This window comes from Ochlerotatus camptorhynchus, unplaced genomic scaffold, assembly GCF_037179485.1.
Source record: "Ochlerotatus camptorhynchus isolate MF236.1 unplaced genomic scaffold, CSIRO-AGI_Acam_v1.1 ptg000328l, whole genome shotgun sequence".
Lineage (NCBI taxonomy): Eukaryota > Metazoa > Arthropoda > Insecta > Diptera > Culicidae > Ochlerotatus > Ochlerotatus camptorhynchus.
The window spans coordinates 6,250,693-6,274,234 of NW_027040816.1; the positions used below are offsets into that span (position 1 = coordinate 6,250,693).

At 40.4% G+C, this 23,542-nt stretch overlaps 2 protein-coding genes across 7 annotated transcripts in view; one reads left to right on the forward strand and one right to left on the reverse strand.

The window, feature by feature from the left end:
* Positions 1 to 23,542, forward strand: part of LOC135708135 (calmodulin-binding transcription activator 1-like) — a 592,813-nt gene that overhangs the window by 210,996 nt on the left and 358,275 nt on the right. The window lies entirely within an intron of this gene.
* On the reverse strand, positions 18,900 to 20,568 carry LOC135708129 (UDP-glycosyltransferase UGT5-like). Its single transcript, XM_065230076.1, has 2 exons — positions 19,713 to 20,568; positions 18,900 to 19,652 (listed from the first exon to the last, which is right to left on the reverse strand). The coding sequence occupies exons 1-2, from the start codon at positions 20,538 to 20,540 to the stop codon at positions 18,915 to 18,917; spliced, it is 1,566 nt and encodes a 521-aa protein (XP_065086148.1). The 5' UTR covers positions 20,541 to 20,568; the 3' UTR covers positions 18,900 to 18,914.

Here is a 23,542-nt window from a genome sequence, read left to right on the forward strand (position 1 = left end):
CGATACGTGAAAATATATTTTATGGAGCACACAACTACGCATTTTAGAGATTTTAATCGATGTGTGGAAGTAGATTTTTTAGAGGTCGCACAATTGTTGAGAACAATGAGTTTCAATTTTCTAAAATACGTAGGGGAAAAGTTGGCTTCGGGAATACCTTAACTTATTATCGTCAGGGGGTAAACAACGTCCTTGAGAGCTCAATTTTGGCATGTGGATACATTGTGTTTCAGAGCAACTATTGGCCAAATTTGAGTGCTCTAGGACTTTGTTTACCCCCCAGACGATAATAGGTGAGGGTATTGCCGAAGCCAACTTTTCCCCTATTTGTGTGCTCAAAAAAAAAAAAAATCATTTTCACGCATCGATTCCACCAGGTCTATTCTATAAAATTCTATCATATTTTTCAAAGAGCGAGGTAGTAAACCAATTAGTAAAGTCTGGTCCACTTAGAATCTGGACGCTTTATTTATTCTATAGCAGCGCCTCTAGTGGTCGGATTTGGAATGTTTTGACAGTGATTTGTTTCGAAATTACTTGTGTTTCAGTGGTGAAAGAAACGGCTGCACACCGTTTTGTTGGTGATGAAAAGCTTGGTTTTGAGTTCGCAGCTGCAAATTCCTTGCCAGATCATCAGTAACCGGACGAATTTATCGGTGAAAACAAACTTGAATTTGTTGGGACATCACCCCGTGCTGTGGCCAGATAAAACATTTGTCCGGAAACCTGCCTGAAATCCATCTTGACATAGGTTTCGTCGTCCATGACAAGTCATCCTCTGTACTTCGTCAGAACCCGGTCGTAGAACTTCCGGGCGTGTGTTCAGGTCACTAGATTCTGCTTCATCTTGGTTCGGTAGCTTGGAGGCACGAATTTAACGGTCAACCTGCTCGAAGACGGATCCTCCAGATGGTACTATGGCTGGCACCGTATTTTTTGGCGACATCTCGATCCGAGAGTTCTGGGTTTCTCTTGATCGACCTCAACACCTTTCAGTTCAGCTTCCGACCCAAAGTTCAAGCATGACGTTTGCTTTGAACCTTCCGGGCCACAATCACGGAACGGGTTAAGAACATCTGCCACGGTAGAAACGGCCTTCTTCAACTTTTTTGCGATGTTTCGAATTGACCACGTCGGGTTTTCAATTTTCTTTTCTCGTCTTCGATCTACATACATACATACATTTATTTGTACAACATCACATTTAAGATAAGACATAATCAACAATAGTACGCCACAATACTCGGTTTGCGGCTGCCGCTCTCCATCCTCGGTCATGCCCAATGCTCGCTAGATCACGCTCCGCCTGGTCCGCCCATCGTGCTCTCTGCGCTCCACGCCTTCTTGGACCAACTGGATCAGTAGCGAACACCAACTTTGCAGGGTTGTTGTCCGGCATTCTTGCAACATGCCCTGTCTACCGCATCCTTCCGGCTTTGGCCACCTTCTGGATGCTGGGTTCGCCGTAGAGTGCAGCGAGCTCGTCGTTCATTCTTCGCCGTCACTCACCGTTCTCCGCCGAAGTCCATACAGGACCACCGGTCTTATTAGCGTTCTGTACATGGTACATTTGGTGCGGGGGTGAATCTTTTTTGACCGTAGTTTCTTCTGGAGCCCGTAGTAGGCACGACTTCCACTGATGATGCGCCTTCGTATTTCACGACTCACATTGTTGTCAGCCGTCAGTAAGGATCCAAGGTAAACGAATTCCTCCACTACCTCGAAAGTATCCCCGTCTATCGTGACATTACTTCCTAGACGAATGTACTTTGTTTTTGACGCACTCACCAGCAGTCCGACCTTTGCTGCTTCGTGTTTCAGGCGGGTGTATAATTCTGCCACCGTTCCAAATGTTCTTGCGATAATGATCATGTCGTCCGCAAAGCACACAAATTGACCGGATTTCGTGAAAATCGTACCCCGGCTGTTGAGTCCGGCTCGTCGCATTACACCTTCTAGAGTCCGTCACCTTGTCGCAGTCCCCGGCGAGATTCGAATGAACTGGATAGTTCACTCGAAACCCTTACGCAGTTTTGCACACCGTCCATCGTTGCTTTGATCAGTCTGATAAGCTTCCCAGGAAAGCCGTTCTCGTTTATGATTTTCCATAGCTCTGTGCGGTCGATACTGCCGTATGTCGCCTTAAAGTCGATGAACAAATGATGCGTTGAGACCTGGTATTCACGGCATTTCTGGACGATTTGCCGTACGCTGAAGATCTGGTCCGTTGTCGATCGGCCGTCGATGAAGCCGGCTTGATAACTTCCCACGAACTCGGTCATTTTAGGTGATAGACGATGGAAGATGATTTGGGATAGCACTTTGTAGGCGGCATTCAAAATGGTGATCGCTCTGAAGTTTTCACATTCCAAACGGTCACCTTCCTTGTGAATGGGGCAGATTACCCCCTCCTTCCACTCCTACGGTAGCTGTTCTGTTTCCCAGATCCTGAATATCATCCGAAGACAGATGGCCAACTTTTCTGGGCCCATCTTGATGAGTTCGGCTGCGATACCATCCTTAACAGCTGCTTTGTTGTTTTTGAGCTGCTGAATGGCATCCTTAACTTCCCTCAGCGTGGGAGTTGGGTCAGTTCCGTCCTCTGCTGCACTGACGTAGTCGTTTTCTCCATTGCGCTGGTCTCCCGTGCCTACGTTATCCTCGCCATTCAGGTGCGCCTCGAAGTGCTGCTTCCACCTTTCAATCACCTCACGTCCGTCCGTCAAGAGGCTCCCGTCCTTATCCTTGCACATTTCGGCTCGCGGCACAAAGCCGTTGCGGGATGCGTTGAGCTTCTGGTAGAACTTCCATGTTTCTTGGGAACGGCATAGCAGTTCCATTTTCTCGCACGCCGCTTCTTCCAGGCGGCGTTTTTTCTTCCGAAAGATGCGGGTCTGCTGTTTCCGCTTCTGTTTATACCGTTCCACGTTCTGTCGGGTTCCATGATGCAGCATTACCGCCCGCGCTGCGTTCATCTCCTCCAAAATCGCTCTGCACTCCTCGTCGAACCATTCATTCTGTCGACTTCTTTCCACGTACCCGATGGTGCTCTTGGCTGCGTCGGTGATGACTGCTTTTACTGTACTCCAGCAGTCCTCTAGAGGGGGCACATCGAGCTCGCCCTCCTCTGGCAACGCTGCCTCGAGATTCTGCGCGTATGCTAAGGCGACATCCGGTTGCTTCAGTCGCTCTAGGTTGTACCGTGGCGGGCGTCGGTACCGTACATTGTTGATGACGGAAAGTTTTGGGCGCAGTTTGACCATCACCAGGTAGTGGTCAGAGTTGATGTTAGCGCCACGATAGGTCCTGACGTCGATAATGTCGGATAAGTGCCGTCCATCAATCAGAACTTGGTCGATTTGCGATTCCGTCTGCTGTGGTGATCTCCAGGTGTAACGATAAGGGAGGCTGTGTTGGAAAAAGGTGCTACGTATGGCCATGTTCCTGGAGGCGACGAAATCGATGAGTCGTAGGCCGTTCCCATTCGTCAGCTGGTGGACGCTGAACTTTCCAATCGTCGGTCTGCATTCATCCTCCTGGCCTACCTGAGCGTTTAGGTCTCCTATGATGATCTTGACGTCGTGGCTTGGGCAGCGATCGTACTCGCGGTCGAGCTGCGCGTAAAATGCGTCCTTGTCATCATCAGTGCGTCCGGAGTGATCAACCTGCACATTTTTTCGTCGATCGGCCACCACCGGATCACGCGCTTCTGCATTTCGCCCATCACGTTGAAAGCTGTGCCCAGCTCGCGTGTGTTGCCGCAACTCTGGTAGATGGTATGATTAGCTCTCAACGTTCGCACCATGGACCTGTCCAACACACCTCCTGCAGCGCTACGATGCCGAATCCGCGATCCTTCAGTAGATTGGCGAGTATTCGGGTGCTCCCGATGAAATTGAGGGATCGAAAGTTCCACGTGCCGAGTTCGTCGCTGGGGTCGTTGCCGTTGGTCTCGGTTCGTATTCCTCTGTTGCTGATTTTCCGTTGCAATGCTTCCATCTTCGATCTAGTACAAGCTATTTAATACTGCACGTATCAAGATGAAACTTTCATTACTGAAACACGAGTACTTTAAAAACAAATCGCTGTCAAAACATTCCAAATCCGACCACTAGAGGCGCTGCTAAAGAATAAATAAAGTGTCTGAATTCTAAGGGGTTCAGACTTTAGAGCACCGGAATAAAAATTTCCGGGAGGATACGTACTTTTGTTAATTTTAACTCATTTTTCTCAACAATTGAGTGTGCTGCAAAAAATTTACTTTCATGTATCTATTCAGATAGGTTTATTCTACAAAATCCAATCATATTTATCGAAGGGAGGAGCATAAATGCAGAATAGTAGAATCCTTGAAAATACGTACTTTCGTGAATTCAAACCCGTTTTTCTCAAAAACTGTACGTGTTACATAAAATATGAGAACATGTTTGGATTCAGCGAGGCAAAATTTTGTCAAAGTGGGCGATTTTCCAATTAGTGTTATCTCCAAGCAGTGATTCCTGACAGCTGATTTCGCGTAGGAGTCTTATATGACTTCGTGGGATCGAATCGGTTAGGACGAATCAATCGATTGAAATAATGTTTGCTGTTAGTGTTGGAAGATGACTGTGAAGGTGCTGGGCGTGGACGTTTAGATGATCCTATTGGATGTTTTTTAACGAATCATCCATTGGTTTCACACCAAGTGTTCTCAAATTCAACATAACATTCATTTAATTTTATCGCTACTAAGACAGCTGCAGTTTTGGCGATAATGTTCCTGAGACAGTCATGTTCAAAACATTTCATTCTAGGCTGTTCGAATGTACATATGAAAAAACAACCCCCTCCCCTCTCCCCCCCAATCGCTGCCCTTTTCAAAGCTGAATCGAAAGGAAGCCGAGTTATTGAACAAGTTATAAACGACGACGACGACGACGGGTGGAAAGCCGTCTCCTTCGTCTTCGCCTTCTCGAAGGGTTTTCTGCCGATGGCATCAGAAAATATAAAAATTGCTGACCGGGAAGCAGCGACAAATTTTCCTCAACCCCTCCTTGTTTTCCAATAGGCATGTGAATGAGGGATGGGGGGGGAGAGGGGAGGATAAGTGCAAAACGAAGATGATGAGACGATGACGATGGTAATAGCACTTGGGCGCGTATGTGTTGTGTCTCTTGCGACTGGTCCTTGTAGAACATCCTCTTCAGCTTCCTGGATCGAAAGAAGCGAATATGATCTGGGTGTTGACTTTATTTAATAATATTTGTCCAGTTTGTTTCGTCGTTCGATGTCTTCATTACCTCTCAATATGGTTCGGTGGTGAGAAGATTGGATTGATTGCACATTGCACGTGTTGCACTTCCGATCTGTGATTGTTGTAAACCGCGTTGTTTTGATAAAATCAGCGAATTTTGACTCAATCGCAAACTGAAAAGGGGATCCGTCTGAGCCGAGAAGCATTGACTCGACGGAACTTTCAACTCAAATATTTGCTCTAAACATTATCCTGTCAGTCATTCCGGGAGGAACTGCTCAATCTATTCTGAGGAGTTATCCGAGTCGTTTCGTTTCGCTTTGCCAGGCGAGTTGAACTTTTTAGTTTCGTTTAGTTTGAGTTGTGTCTCTAACAACAATGAACGACAAGACAACACCGGATCAACCTGGGAATCGGGGGGCCCGGCCGGCGGTTGCGGTTTAGAAAAATCGTTTCAACATTTTTCTGCCAGCTTTTTTCCATCGCCGTCGTCGTCGTCTTTTTCGAGCACGGGTGCAACTTTGATACATGAAAGGCAAGTGCAATTCCGATCGAGAGAGACATACCTACTACACAAAAACTCGCTTCACAAGTAGTTTCGACGTTTCAGTTTGACTTTTTTGTTGCTTTTAAGGTTGGTTAGCTCGTCCTCCCACACTCTCAAAGTGGTTGGTTTGAACCAAAAAAAAAAAAATGAAGGAAGGAAGAAGTGGACTGTTTTGAATTTTAAATAGTTTGAACGATTGCGAGTTTCTTCGTTTTTTGTGTGTGTGGGCAGAATCCCCGGGAAAATTGAAACAAGTCTCCTCCCGGAGTTAAACTTGTCCTTCGCTGGTGCCGCGCGGGCATTTTTTTTTCGTTCCCCATCCGACAGAGAGGGTAATTATTCAAAATTTTTAAGGTTCGGTTTCATGATTTGCATTCTAATGAACCCCCGTTCCAGCTCGTCCCGTCCGGCAGCCGCTTTCGGTGATGATGAGAATAACTTGATTTAAATAACAGGGCTAATTATTGCGTTTATTTCTTGTGCAGCCATGCCGCCTCCCTCCTTCGCCCCAGGGACTCGACCGACCGATGTGGAAACAAGTAGCTTCAACTTTTCGAACATAAAATTAGGCTGCATTCGTGATTCGTTAATTCCATTACCGGGAATTAAGTTGCTCGCTGAATCTAATCTCAAATTGATCAAATCAAGCGTTTATAGTCCTGGCGAGTTGGAAAAAGGTGTTCCATCAAAAGTAGCTTAAACCGTTTATCCAGATGCCCATGCTGACGCGAAGAGAAGGCATCATTAGTCATCCCCCTGTTGACATAATCCTCGAATGATAAAGCAGTTTCTCTGGGTGCTCCGGTCTGTGCATCGTGGGAGCCGGTATCCGTTATCGCTGCCATTATCAAGGATTTTGCTCTTTTGCTGTAAGTCATCCTTTTTGTCCGGACGAGGTATGATGAAGTTACTACTACGAGAAAAGGACTCTTGAGCAAAGAAGAATCTTGAGTTGAGTTCAAAGGGAAGGTGGAGCAGGGTTGATTTTTTACCCGGGCTCTAGTAGCCATTCGGCGCTAATTAGTTTAGGTACGATGCCTGTCCTGGGACCGGTGGCCGAGATTTTTATAAAAAATTCTGCGTACCGAAGGTTGGCGATAATGGTTCAAAGATGAATGATGATACTGTGTTGCGATGGTATCGTGGGGGTGATGGGAAGTTAGTTAGGTTTTTAGTGCTTATGACGGATAGCATACGAAATTCAAATAACGTTCATGATGCTATTATTTGGATAAAATGAGGGTATAATGAGGAGGACGCTTAAAAAAATAAGTTAACCGCTTGATCTTGTCTTCAAATGTGTGCTAAAATTAAAATTCTACTTTAGGGTGCAGCAAGAAAATAAAATGAACGCATGCTGTACACAAGGGGCCTTTCAAGTATAGACTATCTCTGTTGAAAATTTTATGTAGATTAGTTTTGCCCTGAACAGATTTTGGCTATCTGCTTCCGAGATATATTCATTTTAGTGAATCGATTACTGCAAAATTTTAATTTATTTAAAGAATTTCGAGTAATTCTATGGCAAATGAACAAATAACCTAGCTCAACTCTCTCCAATTTGGATAAAACTTTTCATATGTCTTAGGTATGAGAAATCATTTAATTTTGACAGGTCAAGAGACTATTTTGACGCAGGGCTAATATTTAAAAAGGGCGAATGTGATTTCACTCAGCAGCTTGACTTAGCCTGCCGTACACCCAACAAGGGAATATAGGATTTGCTTAAGGTCCGCTTAGACTATCTGATTTGTTGGTCTGATTTTTACTGCCGCCATAATGAAAAATCTGCTCGAATTTACTTTCGACAAACTTTATCGAACCCCATTGTTTGCTGGTGTTGACACTGCTTGCACATGTCGAAAGAAATGTCAATTTAGATTTCAAAACAAAACTGGATCAGGAATCAAAAGTAAATACTGCCGGAAAATTGCTCTAGCTTCGCCAGGCGTATTTGCTTTTATTATTTTAAATAAAATGAAAAGGAGAAGGTGAACTTTGTGGAGTGGGAAATGATTGCTCAGGAAGAACACCGGCAGGGATCGGGCTCATCTTGTCCTTCAAGAGCTGCGATATGAAGGGAAGCCAGGATGTCGATACCAACTTTCGACAAGCTAGTGGGAAAAGTTCTCTATAGATCGACATGATTCCTTGAGTTCTGAAAATTTCTGTTAAGAACCTAATTCTGCAAATTTTCCTAAAAATCGGAATCCCTGCAGATTTAAGATCCTTAAAGATCAACAATTATCTCTGATGTTCACAAAATATCTAATAATCTACGAACTTCTCGAAAGTTCCGTAATTTTCTCTGTAGATGTTCATGATCCAATTAATTTCTGCAAATATCTGTGAACATCTACACAATTTCCTAAAGAATTAAAAGATGATCTAGAAATTTTTGAGCTTTCCGGATTTTTTCGGAAGTTTTCATGAAGTTCTACTAATTTTTCTGAAGTTGTGCACATATCTCTAAAGATCAGCGAACTTACCTGAAGTTTTGTAAGTTTTTTTTTAAATCCAAGAACCACAATACATTTTTGAAAATTTATTTAAAAATCTGCAGATTTTTCAGTAGATTTACGATCTACCCTCTTAACTTTTCTTAAGTTCCTAAATTTTCTTACAAATTCTGTAAAGTTTTCTGAAGTACTGTATTTCTGCTCTAAAGATCTACAAGCTACCCTTAAGTTCAATAAATTTCTTAGTAGATCTCCGAACTTTTCTAAAGTTCTGTTAACTTCTTTGTGAATTCTTGGATTTCCATAAAGTTCTGCAAATTTATCAAAATTTTATTTGAAATTCCCCAAAGCTCTACAAATTATCTGAAAATAATTGGACTACGCTGAAGCTTTAAAAATGTATCTGAAGATTCGCGAATTTCTCTGAAGTTGAGTAAATACTTCTAAAGATCGGCGAACTTTCCCGAATTAGGAAGGGAAGTAAAGCCGTTGGTGTTGATGGGTCGAGGTGTGGGAGCTGCCTTCCTGGTGTAGGTAACAAATCCCGAAGTTCTGTGAGTTTTGCTGAAGTTTTTCAAATTATTCTAAAAACTTACGAACTTCTACGGGATTTGACGTTCTACAGACTTCTCTCAAGGTCTACGGGCTTTTCTGAAGTTCTTCAGATCTATCTATTTTCAACTTCCATAGAGTTCTGCAAAATCTAGTACTTTTGTTTGTACTTCGCTGCGATTTTTTTTAACGATTTTTTCTGAAGATCTCTTATTTTTCTGAAACTGTGAAACTTTTTTGAAAAATTTTGTCTGAAGCTCCATAGTTCTATTCTCAAGATCTACAAAAAAAAACCTTGAGGCTCAATAAATTTCCCAGTTGATCTGCAAGCTTCTCTGAAGTTTTGTAAATTCCTCTACCCTGAAAATTTAAAAAAATTTCTGAAGATCTTCTAAATAACCTAAAGTTCTCAAAATTAATATGAACCTATTTGAGCTTCCTTAAAGTTTTAAATATCTCTCTCAAGATCTACAAATTTCCCCCATATATATTTTTTTAGATCGCCGGACTTCCCAGAAGTTCTTCAAATTTTATTAAAGGTCAATTAAAATTTCTAAGATTCTAAAAATGTATCAGAAAATCGGCACATTTTCTTGAAGGTCTTCAAATTTATCAGAAGATCTATGAATGTTGTTTTTTTTCAGAAGTTCAGTTTTTTTTTCAAAGTTATGTAGCTATGTTCTGAAGATCTACGAACTTTTCTGAAGTTGAATAGTTTTTCAGTGGATCTCCAAACTTCTGTGAAATATTTTTTATTTCACTGTAGATTCTTGGACTTGCCTGAATTTCTGCAAATTTCCATGAAGATTTTCAAAATTTCGCTTATTTTTGCTTTGCTAGATGTTTTGAACATTACTTTGAACATTTATCTGAAGATCTACAATCTAAAAAAAATCTTAGTAGGCTCTCAGACCTGCTGTGTGGCATGCTTATTCTTATACAATACATGCTTCGTATTATATAAACACTGACCATGCCATGATCAAAGCCATTATGGCATCTTTCGGCAAATCACACTGGAAAATAAAAATCAGTCAAACCATACACAGGACATTAATGAATAGTGAAATCGGTTTACCTTCCCTAATAATAGAAAAATACCATACCCGAACGATAACCCAAATGATTGAACTATTCCACAAATGGTTTGCATGATACTCTGATCACGTCGTTAAGCAAAAAAGCCATACACATTTTATTAGGGTTGCTGCTGGATGCCATCAAAACTCAAAACAAGCGTTCTTCTATTTTCACCTAGCTTGCGGGTATTTTGCTAGGTGAGTCGAATGAAAATTAAACGCAAACCGATTTCGTTCGACAAATCAAATGTCAAATCTAATCATCCTGCCAAAAAAGTGTGAACGCATCCGAACATTGCATCCGACAAAATTATCGAGCAGTCCGCTCGAATCAGACCAACAAATCAGATAGTCTAAACGTACCTTTACAGTAATAAGGGATTCATCTGCGCAGGATGTTAGTGGAGACCGCATGAACGGAGTATGAGGTATACCGAGCTGCGGTCCAATGCAAGAAAATTGAGAAAGAGAGAAATGTGGAGTGTATTAATGAGTTAAATGAACCATGTCGACACAAATAGAAAAAAAAGGTTGCGATTATCAGACCTGTGCTTCCTCCGCTGTTCTCTCCATGCTTCGGAACAAGGATAGGCTAAAAGTGAATAAGAAGCGGTCATTTCCTCTCATACTCGATTTCGTATGCTTTTTCTACTGAACAGGAATTGGAGAGAACCGTGGCAAATGCTTGCAGGTATAGTGAAAAGAAAGGTGTTGACCTAATCAAAAGCAAGGTGTTGTTATATCATTCGCTGAATTTTTGAACGCCCATCTAGATTACTATGCGCTCATATGAGCAAAATTGCTCTGCAAACATACAACGTGAGAAATGTTCTGTCTTCATCCAGATTCAATTTGCACCATTCAATGAAAATATAAGGGACAGCCCTATGGGGTTGTACGCAATGGTAACGTAGGACAACGTGGTCTTATATAATGAATGTTATTTGTTAACTGTAGCAGCCCCACCCATTTTGGGTATTTTATCATACACTTCATCTGCTGTGTCTTTCTACACTAAATTATGCGTTGTATAGAAACAGCCGGTAGAATATCAGCTTCCACCCAGCTAAAGCTCCTCCCCTTTTTAGTTTTTCTCGTTAAACTCCTTCTCTCAACAAGTTGGTAAATGTAAGCCTTTAGCAGAAAAACGCTTAACACTTATGATCCTGTTTCACGTCATGGTTCTTCTCTATGTCTGTTCAGATAAATAAGTACTTTTATTTATTTGCTCTATTTCGCTAAATCAAACGAGTAGAAATAAGAAGGGATGTCGGTTACGCGCTCGAATAATTGAAAATTCGATATATATTTAATCGAATAGCTGTAAAATTCTTTACCACTAATCGTTAATCAAATAATTGGACTTTTAGGCATCCCTAGAAAGAAGAGTACTTTAATGTTTTTGGTGGTCCTTCAAAAATGTCGAACAGTAGAATTGCAACCAGCAAGAGTGACCCAATTGTGTATCAGATGAGTGAGATTCAAAGCTCTTGCGGGGTAGCATGAGCAGATGGCTTATGGGGCACGAAGCAGTGGGTTGCTAATATGGATGTTTCGTTGAGTTCCGTTTCCCGAAATGTTCAGCCACCGAGGATCGTCGAAATCCTGAAGTAGGTGTATTTTGCAAAATATCTCTATGTAACATGACGGAAGAAGCAAACAAAGTTTAGGTCTTTTTTATTATAAATCGCTTCAATCAGTATAAGTTTACCAGAACGATCCCTGCTGCAAACCTTTCTCCACATCCAACATAGAATAGAATGATGGTCACATCTCTTAACCCCTACAATGGTTCGAGCTGGATGATTTATCTTTAAGATAGTTAAATATGTCGTTTTAACCAGGTTAGCAAACAAAATCGAACTGGTTACAGTTACAGATATAAATTCCCTCTAGAGTTTACAGTTGCTTCACAGCAATATAAATGTGGAAAAGCTCAGGCGTCCCCCTCTTAGTTCGCCTTTTTGCCCACCTAAAATATTCATAAGTATTACAAGTAATCAAAAGTTAATGAACAATCAACAAAGCATCCTATTAAGAAAATTCGGTAAGATCCTTCCATTGCATTATTTTATGATTCTTCAATATTGTAAAAATATTTACACATTACACACAACTACACATAGTAAATCGGAGCGTTTGGTACGGTATGTCCACGCATCCTTCCACCCCTGTAGATTCAAGAAATGTTCCCATTCATTTCCAAGAATCATTTTTGCGGCAAATACAACGGAGTAGGCCTGACCGTATTGATGTTTATATCATATCTCAGATATGCTGTAAACATCAATTAGACAAGAAAAATGATTAGACCTCATCTAACCTAATCATTTTCCAGGATGCTTTCTCGTACTGGCTGCGTTTGTATTAGATTAGATTAGATTAGATTAGATTAGATTATGACGACGACTGAATTAATGGACTTAGAAGCAGAGGGGTGAAAGTCAATTCTCTTCATAGATTTCCTTTTTTAATTACCATGGCTTCACACTATTTCTGCTATTCTCTTCTATCATTCAGAACCAGTGCTGAGATTTGTCATTGTCATTGACAGACTTTCGCGCGTTATTGACAAAATTGTTCGTCACATAGTCATTGACAGACTTGATCCTCAAAAAAACCTTTGTCAAAATCTCATTCATTTTTTCGTCAATGACAAAGATTCACCTGGTAACAAAAAGTGTAATTTAGTACATTCTGTGTCACATTATTGTTATCCAAGTAGCTCAGGGCGTAGATACTTGTTCACTATAATGGATCCATGTAATTGTTTTGCTCAAGTCATTTAATTTTGCTACAAATTTAGCTAATAAACAAATCTGCACATGTTCGTCACTGACATCATTGTCATTGACAATTGACATGGTTTGCCTTGACTATGACTGTTATCTCAAATGAGTGACCAAAGCAGAATTGTCAATATCACCGTGTACTGTCGAGATTTTGCAGCACTGTTCAGAACAACAAACGTATCAATGAATGTGTTTGCCGTCGAGCTATTAACGAAACAGAAAGTCGATGAAGAGAATTGATCAATATTACTTGCACCCCTTTTTCCAAGTTTGGTTATAAGATTACAGCTCTGTAGAGCATTTTGTGCGGTCGTTGGGGGCGTGTGGTTCTAAATATGACGATGAGTGTGCAAAATGTTACGCAGTTGCATCCTCCTTATTCGCTCACGTTCGAAGATCAGAGGCCAATGCCACTTCGACTTGTTTCGTCTACTAACGACTCTCTGATGACAGTGTTGGGGAAGCAGCGCTTTTTCACAATGCTTTGCATTTACCACTTTTTCAATAGTTTATTGCTAAAAATCAACAGTTGGAAGCATTGCGATGCGTATAAATATTTCTGATCGATTGGTGAAAAAATTATTGAAATTGGTCGAGGGGCAGCTGAGTTATAAACGTTTAAAATCTTTCATAAATTCGTTACATGTTCCATTTTTGGTTCTCACAAAGTGAATCACCATATATAAATCACAGACGTAGTCCTACGTCAAAAAATCTGCTTACAAATGAGTCTTAAAATAGGTGAGTGCATCAGATATAAAAATTAATGCACCCATACAAATAGATTGGTTTTATTTCATATTTCAGGGATGGAAAATCATTTACGATCATTTCGTGCATTCATTTACATTCATTTGCCTCTAACTTTTTTCATCAACAGAATGTCGTCAAATGATGTATGAAACTTTTGTAGTTTTTGATATTAACTACAATTTTTGTTAATAACCAATATATGGATCTCCTATGCATGATGAAATAGAGCTGGAAGAACATGTTATTATTTTTCAGCGAATGCAATTTACATTCACTGAAAAACAATGGTGGGTTCTAATCGCTCTGATTCATCATGCATAAGAGATACAGATTTGAGTTGTTTACAAAAAATGTAGCTAACATAAAAGCCTACAAAAGCTTCAAACACTATTTTACGGAATTTTGTTTATATAAAATAAATTTAGAGGCAAATGAATGTAAATGAATGCACGAAATGAATGTAAATGATTTTCCATCCCTGGTGCTGTCATGATAAATTTGGAGCTGGTTACTCACTTATTTTTCATATGATCGCCACACAATTTAGTTCTCTCTAATTAAAACTAGGATCGCCATAAAACATAAAATATTTTATTTTTCGGATATTGGCTTTTCAGTTTACTGGTGGATCAAAACGCTAGGATGTTTTATGTCTGACGTTTTGGCCTATGCTTTGGACTTCTTCAGGGGATATAAAGTTGAACCGCCTTTCGTTTAGCTCAAAAACCTTTACAACTAAAGCTAGACCAGATGAAGATCTCAACCTCTGGATCGAAACGTTGACGACGATAAAACTGTAACACTTTTTCTTTAAGACTGAAAGCCGAAACAAAATGACTTATTCTTCAAGACCTTTAAAGTTTCCCGAAAGTCTAAAATTTTCTGCAGTTTTCGTTATTGGAACTGTCCTTAAGATCTTTGAACATCAATTTTGTTCTCTAGACTAGAATTGATAAGGGGTTTTAAATGTTTCCCCAATTTGTTTGAAGGTATTTGAACTGCCCTGAAGTTCATTAATATTTTTTGGAACTCCTACAATTTTTCAGATATTTTAGTACTTCCTTAAAGCTCATGTACCCAAGCAACCAAGCGGTCCTCATTCAACGATAAAACTCACTTTCAAGTTCCATAAAGTCCAAATAAAGTTCCGACAGAACTGTCAAGTTCCATAAAGTCCAAATAAAGTTTCGACAGAACTTTCTTCCCAAGCAACCAAAACTTCCACATTCCACGATAAAACCCACTTTCAAGTTCCATAAAGTGCATTTAAAATTCCAACAGAACTTTCTGGCTACTTTAGAAGCTATAGAAAGCGCGCGAGGAACTTAAGGCTCCAAAAAATTCCAAAAAGCATCCCTAAGAACTTCTTGGGAAATTCAGGCAGGGCTGATAATATTGCCGTAACGAAGTTTAAAAACAAGTGCCCAGCGGAACTTTTGAGCAACTTTAAAGTTTTTTAAGAGTTCCCTGCGGAACTTCTTAGCAACTTGAAAGCTTCTAAAAAGGTCCGTCAAAGCTCACATGAAATAATCCGCACAAGTCTTTATTAGCAACAACATTACTTCTACGTAAATATGAAATGATCACCCGCACAAACGCGAACCATTACTTGACTTCAGTTACAGTTTAGCAGGGGTTATAAACAATTTTAAACCATTTTCGGTACGGTCAAGTAATGGTTCACATTCATACAGGCAGTGGCTCAAAAAAATCATAATTCTTATATTTAAGGTGATTCCTTGAAGAGTCCAAACATGGCCGTCTTGATGGCTGATATGTCCTATCACTTCAAGTTTTCTAGCGCACTGCAGCAAACGTGGAGTACCAGTTTCATAGTTTAGTGATAGCTGATATTTGTGCATTAGAAAATTCGATTTGATAATGAGATTAATCAGAATCAGGGGGTCCACAGCGATTCACCTTAAGCCATCAATATTCTACAAAAAAAAAATAAAGAGCAATTTTCTGGGTTTGAACCCGTGTATTCGGCATGCGATCAACGGACGCTAACTACTGCACCATAAGTGTGTTGGAATGTCATGCGGGCAAACACCAATTTAAAAATCATCAAGGGGTTGTGTTTCGCATTCAAGTCAGTCAGCTGGCACTGAAAGCTTCAACAGTAGGCGGCTCAACAGCTCACTTTAAAATATCTTAGATGGTTCAGCGGTTCGTTCTGGGGCTCTCACGTAGAAGGACTGGGTTTTACTCAAGCTGAACATTGCATTAGGTCCTAAGTAACATTGACAGATTCTCTTCGTCGACTTTCTCTTTGTATCCCCATGACCATGTAAAGGTATTTTCAGCACACAGATCGGAAAAAGAAGCTTTTATCAAGCATCAAATACGACAAACACAACAAGAAACGGTTATGTGCTCAAGTTATTGACGAAAGAGAAAGTAGACGAAGAGAATCGATCAATGTTACTCAGGACCTAATGCAATTTTCAGCTTGGATTATTCAAACAGCTCTAATACTACTACTCGGAAAAAAATCCGTTCCCGAAAACGGACCGGGAACTAAAAATCACGGCCAGCTATCCAGAACAAAATTTTCTCAAATATACACCGTGAACTATGGTTCACGGCTGTGGTTCATGAATATGGGAACTCTTTTTTTTCCCGTGTACTTATGCTGATAAATCAATACACCTTTATATCTGCCTTTAGAAATAACTTTCATAAAGACCTGACTCTAAAATAACAAGAAAAGAAGGTTCGGCTTGGCAGTCTGGCAATCACTCAATCAGAACAAATTAATTTTGTAATTTGTCTCTACGTTTCGGCTCTGATTAGGGCCTTCGTAGGGACAAATTACAAAATTAATTTGTTCTGATTGAGTGATTGCCAGACTGCCAAGCCGAAACTGTTTATTGTAAAACCTCACAGTCGAACACTCCAACACAATCTAAAATTAACTTTCTAACTAACTAACTAAATATTAAATTGGTTTAGAGGACAAACACCTTTTTTATAAACTTATTTTCTAAAAGTGCCGTTCAAGTTCTGCCAGAAGCTACTTAGATTGCTCTTCAATTATGATACCGGAAGTTTCAAGCTCTTTAAACGACTTAAAAATGAGGCTGCTTTGAATGCACCTTCAACAACGTTGCTTAAGCCTCAAATAGCCTTTTATCAGAACTTTTGATTACTTGGGATAACTTCGTTTAAAATCTCAAACTTTTCTGAAGTTTCCTAATTTTTTAAGAAGTTCTCGAATTTTATTTCGTTTCATAATTTTGCAAGTAGTTCTTGGAACTTCTTTGACGTTCCAACATTTTTTATTATATTCATCAAATTTCCCTAAATACCCCGAATATATACAATATTTGTCAGAACATTCCTGAGATTGCCAAAATATGCCATAATTCTTCGGAACTTCTTGAAAGTTACAGCAATTAATTAATGGAACTCCTCTGAAGATCTCTGAAGCACCAATAAAGTTGCTTAAAAATTTCTCAACTTCCGGAACTTTGCTGAAGTTTTCGGACATTCCCTGAGTTTCTATGAACTTCTGAAAAATTCCGGTAATTTCCTTGAAGATAATTGAACTATCCTGAGGTTGTCGAAGCCATCCTGAAGTTCTTGTAGTTCTCATGAAGATCTTGGTACTTGAAATACATGGAACTAAAAATCTTTAAACTTCCCTGAATATTTTTGAACTTCTGTGAACTTCCCAAAAATTTTTAGAAGTTCTCTGGATTTCTCCAAAATTCCCGTAACTTCTGAAAGTTTCTCAACATTTTGCTGACGTTCATGGTGCTGTCCTGAATTCATCAAAACTTACGTTCACATATTTTTGAACATGCCCGAAATTCTGGACGTCTCCGGAGTTATTGTGACAGCCTTAAGGTGATTCCCTGTAGCGTCCTTTTTCGTGTTACACTTCGCAATTTCACATGTAAAAATAGTAAGGTTTCTGTGAATGCACGTAGCTGAAACTACTACTACTTGTTGTTTCCTGCGGAGAAGCAAGCAATGTCTGAAATTTGCAGATGTATAAACCTCGTAGATCTTGAGTTGTGTGCTCTTGAAATTACAAGGTGTGTTGGAAAAATGCACTCTACAAGAAAACACGTTAAGTTCTCTGAGTTCTCCTGATAATCTCTAGACCTATCATCCCTGAGGTTCTCGGAAAATCTTTAAAGTTTTAAAAATTTCCAAATTCTTTTTCTATACTCTCCTGAAGCTCTCTGGACATTCGTGAAGCTCCGAGAAAAAAAGTTCCTGCAGTTTCCCTGCCAAGAATCAATTTTGGGTTTATTATAGCTATGGTTTGGACTTAACGAAAAGTTTAAACCCTCGATATAACTTGCAATGTTACCAGGGCTGATGCTGATGGAACCACCTTGAAGTTTCCGAAGCCTCCCTGAAGTGCCCCAAACGATATAGAAGTTTCCTTACTATCCCGCAGTCTGTTCTTGAAACTTTTTCCTAATCCTCGGTATTTACTTTCATTCTTCAGAAGTTCATCAAAGTTCCAATAATTTTTGTTAACTGTCCTGAAGTTCTCTAACCTTTCCTGGAGTTCTCACTACTCTTCTGATGATGTTTCTGGAATTGCCTTGAAATGAACAAAACTGCCATAAAGACCTCTAAACTTCACGACGTTTTCTGCAGTACCGTGAAACTTCTGACATTTTCTTTGTTTTCTAAGCCTCCTGATAATCTCTAGACTGTCAGTCATTTTTGGAACTTCTAGAAAGAACTGCCTTTAATTACTGATAATCATGAAACTGTCCTGAATTCTCATAGCTGCCTGAAGTTACATAACATCCCTTGAGATCCTTAAGCGTCAACTGAAGTCAGCTGAAGTTTTTGCAACTGAAGTTCCTGAAGTTCCTGAGCCATCCCAAAGATTTGTTGGCATTATTATTCATTTCCGGCTGGCGGCAGGTAGGGTGATATTTGAAGCCATTGTTTACAAAAGCACTTGGGTCGATTCGAAAATTTACTCGAGATTTGTGCTTTGTATTGTCAGTCTTCTTGATATGCATTAGTTTTCACATTTTAAGAGTAAAAATATCATAATTGTACCTCACCTCGCTGATGCTATCCGTTGCACGCCATACTTATACAAAAAAAAAATCGGTTTTCACGTCCTCCACAAAATGCCGTCGACTGTTAATTACCCGTACGGATCTCATTACTGGGGGGTGGAGAGGATAAATTAGTCAACTGAGAATTCGGTGGACGACTGTTTTGGCTGTTATTTTTATGATTGTTGTTATAATAAATATTTCAGGTGGAGTTATTTTTCATGTCATCTAATGAGGGGTGATGGTGGATGAATGGGAACATAAATAGAGCGCGCGGAGTGGTCGTAAAGGGAGGTTGGGTTGTGACTTGATGGGTTATTTTATTACCAGATGCGGTCTTGTTTTAAGGGACGAAGGGAGATCAGCTCTTTCGCGATTAAGTTATCGTTGACGTACTTTAAAAGGAGTTTTATTTCAAATCGGTGGTTTATTATTCAAGATTACATTCAAGCAAATCAATCTACGACTGTTTCTTTCTCTTGCCTACTACCGGGGATCTACTATTGAACACCTTCCGGAAGAGCTTCCTCGCTACGTAGACGTTGACAGCCAGTACAGTTGCCAGCATAGCTAGCATCATGGCGTAGACATCTATGAGTTGGTACTGCAGCAGCGAAAGTTCAACCGCAGACGAGCGCAGTTGGGGAGCTCCCCCATGTCGAATTACGTATTCAGTCCAGAATACTGCCGTTTCCTTGGGAGTCATTGGCTTATCCCGGAAGCGGTCGGACACCAACTCGGCATTTCTGGCGTACGATGGATCGTTCAAAACTGCATCGATCGCATTATACACATTGACCTCGGTGATGTCATCGTAATCCAGCAGTACGGCGTACCCGGAGCGAACGGCCTTTTCGATATTCATCGGCTGATCGCCGAAGATCGGTATTCCGATCATGGGCTTTCCGTGATATAGGGCTTCCGTCGTGCCCAGTAGACCTCCGTGAGTAATGAACAGTTTGACGTTCGGATGAGCAAGGATATCATTCTGGGGCATCCAGGACTTGATCATCAAATTCGGCGGTTGATTCGGCATGGTTTCATCTTCGAACTTCCACAAAACTCGCTGCTTTAGTTTGGAGAAGACCTTTAGGAAGGCGTTGCGTTTTTCCTCCGGGAAGTGGATGGATTTGATGGTCGAGCCCATGCAGAAGTAAACAACTCCCTCCTTGGCTTCGTCCAGGTATTTTTGGAGGTCCTAAAAAGAAAAGTTTGATTAAATTCAATATTAGGTATTAGTGAGCCGTAGAAATCCTACCTCCGGTAGGGGTTTTGCCTCCTCAACCTGAATTCCACCGACTTCGATCATATTGGGTGGATACGGTCTAGGGCTACTCAAGCTAAAATGTTGATTCAGGAACACTAACGATACGTTCTTCATCTGCTCTTCGAACGTCAGTTTGGCATTCGGGAATCCCATCTCGTAGAACCGCTTCTGTTTCGGTAGGTAGATCCACTCAAAGTACAGTCGGTCTAAAATGGTCATAAATGTATTGTGGAACCGTTGCCAGAACGTCATTTTATCCGTATAGCTGAGCATGAAGTGGGCCACGTGAGAAGGTGGTGCCGGAGTTCCTATTAGATCGTTCGTCCACATGGAGCTTCCGAATGTGGAATACGTAACCAGGGGGGCATCAAAGTGCTGTGCAAAACCGTACAGTGACTCGGTGATGAACGTTTCCACTATCACAAGGTCAAATTTTTCATTTGAGTTGAGCAGTTCCACGACGTTCGGATGTTGCAGGATAAATAAGCACATAATTTCGGCGAACATCTCGTACATCATGATCAGCATGACAAATGGTGCGACGAATCCTCCGGAACCCTTGAAGTTGAACATATTCTGATCGAAGTTGTTGTCCATTCCGGTTAATTCGATGTCTCGGTAGTTTTTCGGTGGGTTCTTGCTTGGGAACGGGCTGATGACGGTGACTTCGTGACCGGCTTCGGCCAGAGTTTTCATGTAGGCAGCCCCGATAATGTGGTGAGATTTTCCTCCCATTGGTAGAACGCCGAGGATCTTGGCACCCTCGGAGAAGGTCACCAAGACCAGTAGGACGATTGCTGCTGTCGAGCGAGCGGCCATGGTGATTGCTTATGGCGAACTGATTGAACTAATCAACTTACGTCGTTGCTTGCCTATCAGGTCAGTTAAAAATAATCAAGGTGTGCTAGTTTATCGCGCTGGCTGGTGATTGTGTGAACGAATAGATGAAACGACTTCCCTCGATTAGCCGTATGTGCCTAGTCATGGGTCCAATTTAAGGGGACAATGAAGTGCATAATTGATTGTGTAGGTCAATGATTCTTCAATTTTGGTACATTCGGCTCACTTTGAAAAATTGAATGAACTTGCGATTCACCAATGTTGACGTCGGGATTTGTAAGACCAAAATAACTTTAAAAATGCTAACCAGAAAAACCTTAAAAGGCTTAAAATACCAACATAAGGCCTATTAATCCTGGTATTGAATGTCAAATGCCAAACCAGGCCAATCATTGCTTTGAAAGCGCGAAACGGGTCGGAGCACCTTCAGTGACATGGGTAATGTGACATATCATCATCCTTGACTTGGGCATAGATAAAATTTCAGTCGGCAATCAAGTCTTGGCGTGGTTAAGCCGAAAAAATGAAAAATCTTGGATTTTCAAAAATAACGCAGCCAAAACTAAATCTGCTCTCACCGCTCTCGCACGAGCATCAAAAGTCATTTTTCGGTTTATGTTTGCGGAATCCGATTCGCTGCAGTTGTTCCGACCGCAGCTAGCCGAAAGTTTGTTACGGCTTGGTCCCATCCGGAACGATCAACGTTCATTATTTTTCATCATCTTCCTGGACATCTTATTCGGAAGCAAGCAGCAAGCGATTGAAAGTGTCGCCAAGACAATGAAATCCCTCAGCGGACTTTTTCGCATCACTCGATTGCCCCTATATCATGTTCCATGTTTTCCAAGAAACTTGTTGCCTATTCAAGATGGATTATGCTGCTCTTCTGGATGAACTTCTCGTCGGAATTGTGAATTTCTTAAAGGAAGTTCTCGGAATTTCTCGTCGGACGTTCTCTGTACTTCTTCTTGAATTTTCTCTGGATTTCTCGTTGGAGGTTCTGTGTATTCCTTCTCGGAAGTTCTCTGAATTTCTCGTCGGAAATTTTGTGAAGTTCTCAAAAATTTTCGACGATGTTTTCTCAGATCTTCTTTTCAGAACATCTCGGATGTTCACTGAATTGGTTATGCTATGTTTTGATATTATTTCTAAATTTCTTTCCGCTTATGTAACGCAAATCCATATCAACTTTAGATATCAATAGTAAAGATTCTACTCGACAAGATCTCTGAACTAATCGTAGGAAATTCTCCAAACTTCTCTGTTGTCAGAATTTCTCTTTAGAAGATATCTGAACTTATCATCGGAAATTCTGTAAACTAATCGTCAGAACTTCAAGGAAGTGTGAACTTCTCGTCGGAAAATATTTGTCAGAAGCTCTGTGAACCTCTTGTTAGAAGTTCGCTGAACTTCTTGTTAGAACTTCAAGGAACTTTAATGAAGTTCTGTGAATGTCAGGGATATTAAATGAAGTTCTGTGTATTTGAATTTTTCGCCGGAAGTTCTGGGAACTTTTCGTTAGAATCGTCGAGAATTCCCTGAATTTGTCGTTGGAAGATTTCTAGACTTCTTGATTGAAACACTCTGAATTTCTCGACGGAGCTTCAGGGATCTTTAATGAAGTTTTGTGGACTTCAGAGTAGTTCTGTGAAATTTTCTTCAAAAGGTCTGTGAACTTCTTATCGAAAGTTCTCTGAACCTCTCGTCGGAAGATCTCTGAATTGTTCGTCGGAAGTGCAGTGAACTTCTTGTTGGAATGCTTGTGAACATAGTGGTGAACGCCTAAGTTTTGTCACGTTTATATCGCTGTGAAGCAACTGAAAAGTGCTGAGGGAATTTATATCTGTAACTGTAACTAAGTCGTTTTTGTTTGCTTATCTATCTGGTTAGTATGTTATACTTAATTATCTTAATAATAAATCGTCCAGCTCAAACCTTTGTCGAGAATCAAGACCAACAAAATAGGTGGAACAACCAAACGTAAGGAATGGCTTTAATTGCAAATTTCTCTAGAATCAAAACACATCCACGCAATCTAACACCAGCATCTGAAAAAAAAAACAAAGTTCTTTGATCGAATGACATTGTTAGTTGGTGGGGGTGTGTTTTGATTCTTGACAAATTCGACAGTAAGCATTCATAAGGGCCTATACGCGATGATCGATTCTCTTCGTCGATTTTCTCTTTTGTTAATAACTCGCTAGATTTAACGTTTCTCGGTGCGTTTGCTGTTGCTTTTGATAGCCAATACAACCTGTTACTACTCTGCATTGAACAAATTCTAGAAAATTGTTTCGCTTAGCTGTAGCAATGCAAAGAGAAAATCGATGAAGAGAATCGATCGCGTTTTCTCCCTTATGCATGCTCACTGTCAAATTAGCGTTTAATGCCATTGATTATGTTTGGTTGTTCTGCATATTTCAAATGTTGGTCTAGTACTCATCTTCGGCCTGCATATCTGAATACACTCACACCTTGACATTCTTTACTATGCGAGAGAGAATGGCTGCGTGCTTTCTATGTTTTATCCTCTCTTGCTGATTACCGAATGGGGTATTCAATTTTCAAGCTGAACATTGCATTAGGTCCTAAGTAACATTGACAGATTTTATTCGTCGACTTTCTCTTTGTATCCCCTCGGCCATGTAAATACATTCCCAGGTATTTTCAGCACACAGATCGATAAAAGAAGTTTTTATTCAGCATCTAATACGACAAACACAACAAGAAACGGTTATGTGCTCATGTTATTAACGAAAGAGAAAGTCGACTAAGAGAATCGATCAATGTTACTTAGGATCTAATGTAACGTTCCGCTTGATTTCATCTAGATTTTTGAAAATCTTGATTAAATCGCGTTTTATCCTCGATGGAGCTTACCGCCATAAGCGTCCAAGGTTCCCAATATTTCAAGAGTTTGCATTTTTCATAAGCTCTATTTTACCATGGCATTTTGAAATAAGAATATAACCCTTTTCTGA

Coding starts and splice junctions, on each gene's coding strand:
- LOC135708129 (XM_065230076.1), bottom strand. CDS start 20,540: ATGGCCGCTCGCTCGACAGCAGCAATCGTCCTACTGGTCTTGGTGACC. Junction 19,653..19,712: donor AGGCAAAACCCCTACCGGAG/GTAGGATTTCTA, acceptor TTTTCTTTTTAG/GACCTCCAAAAATACCTGGA.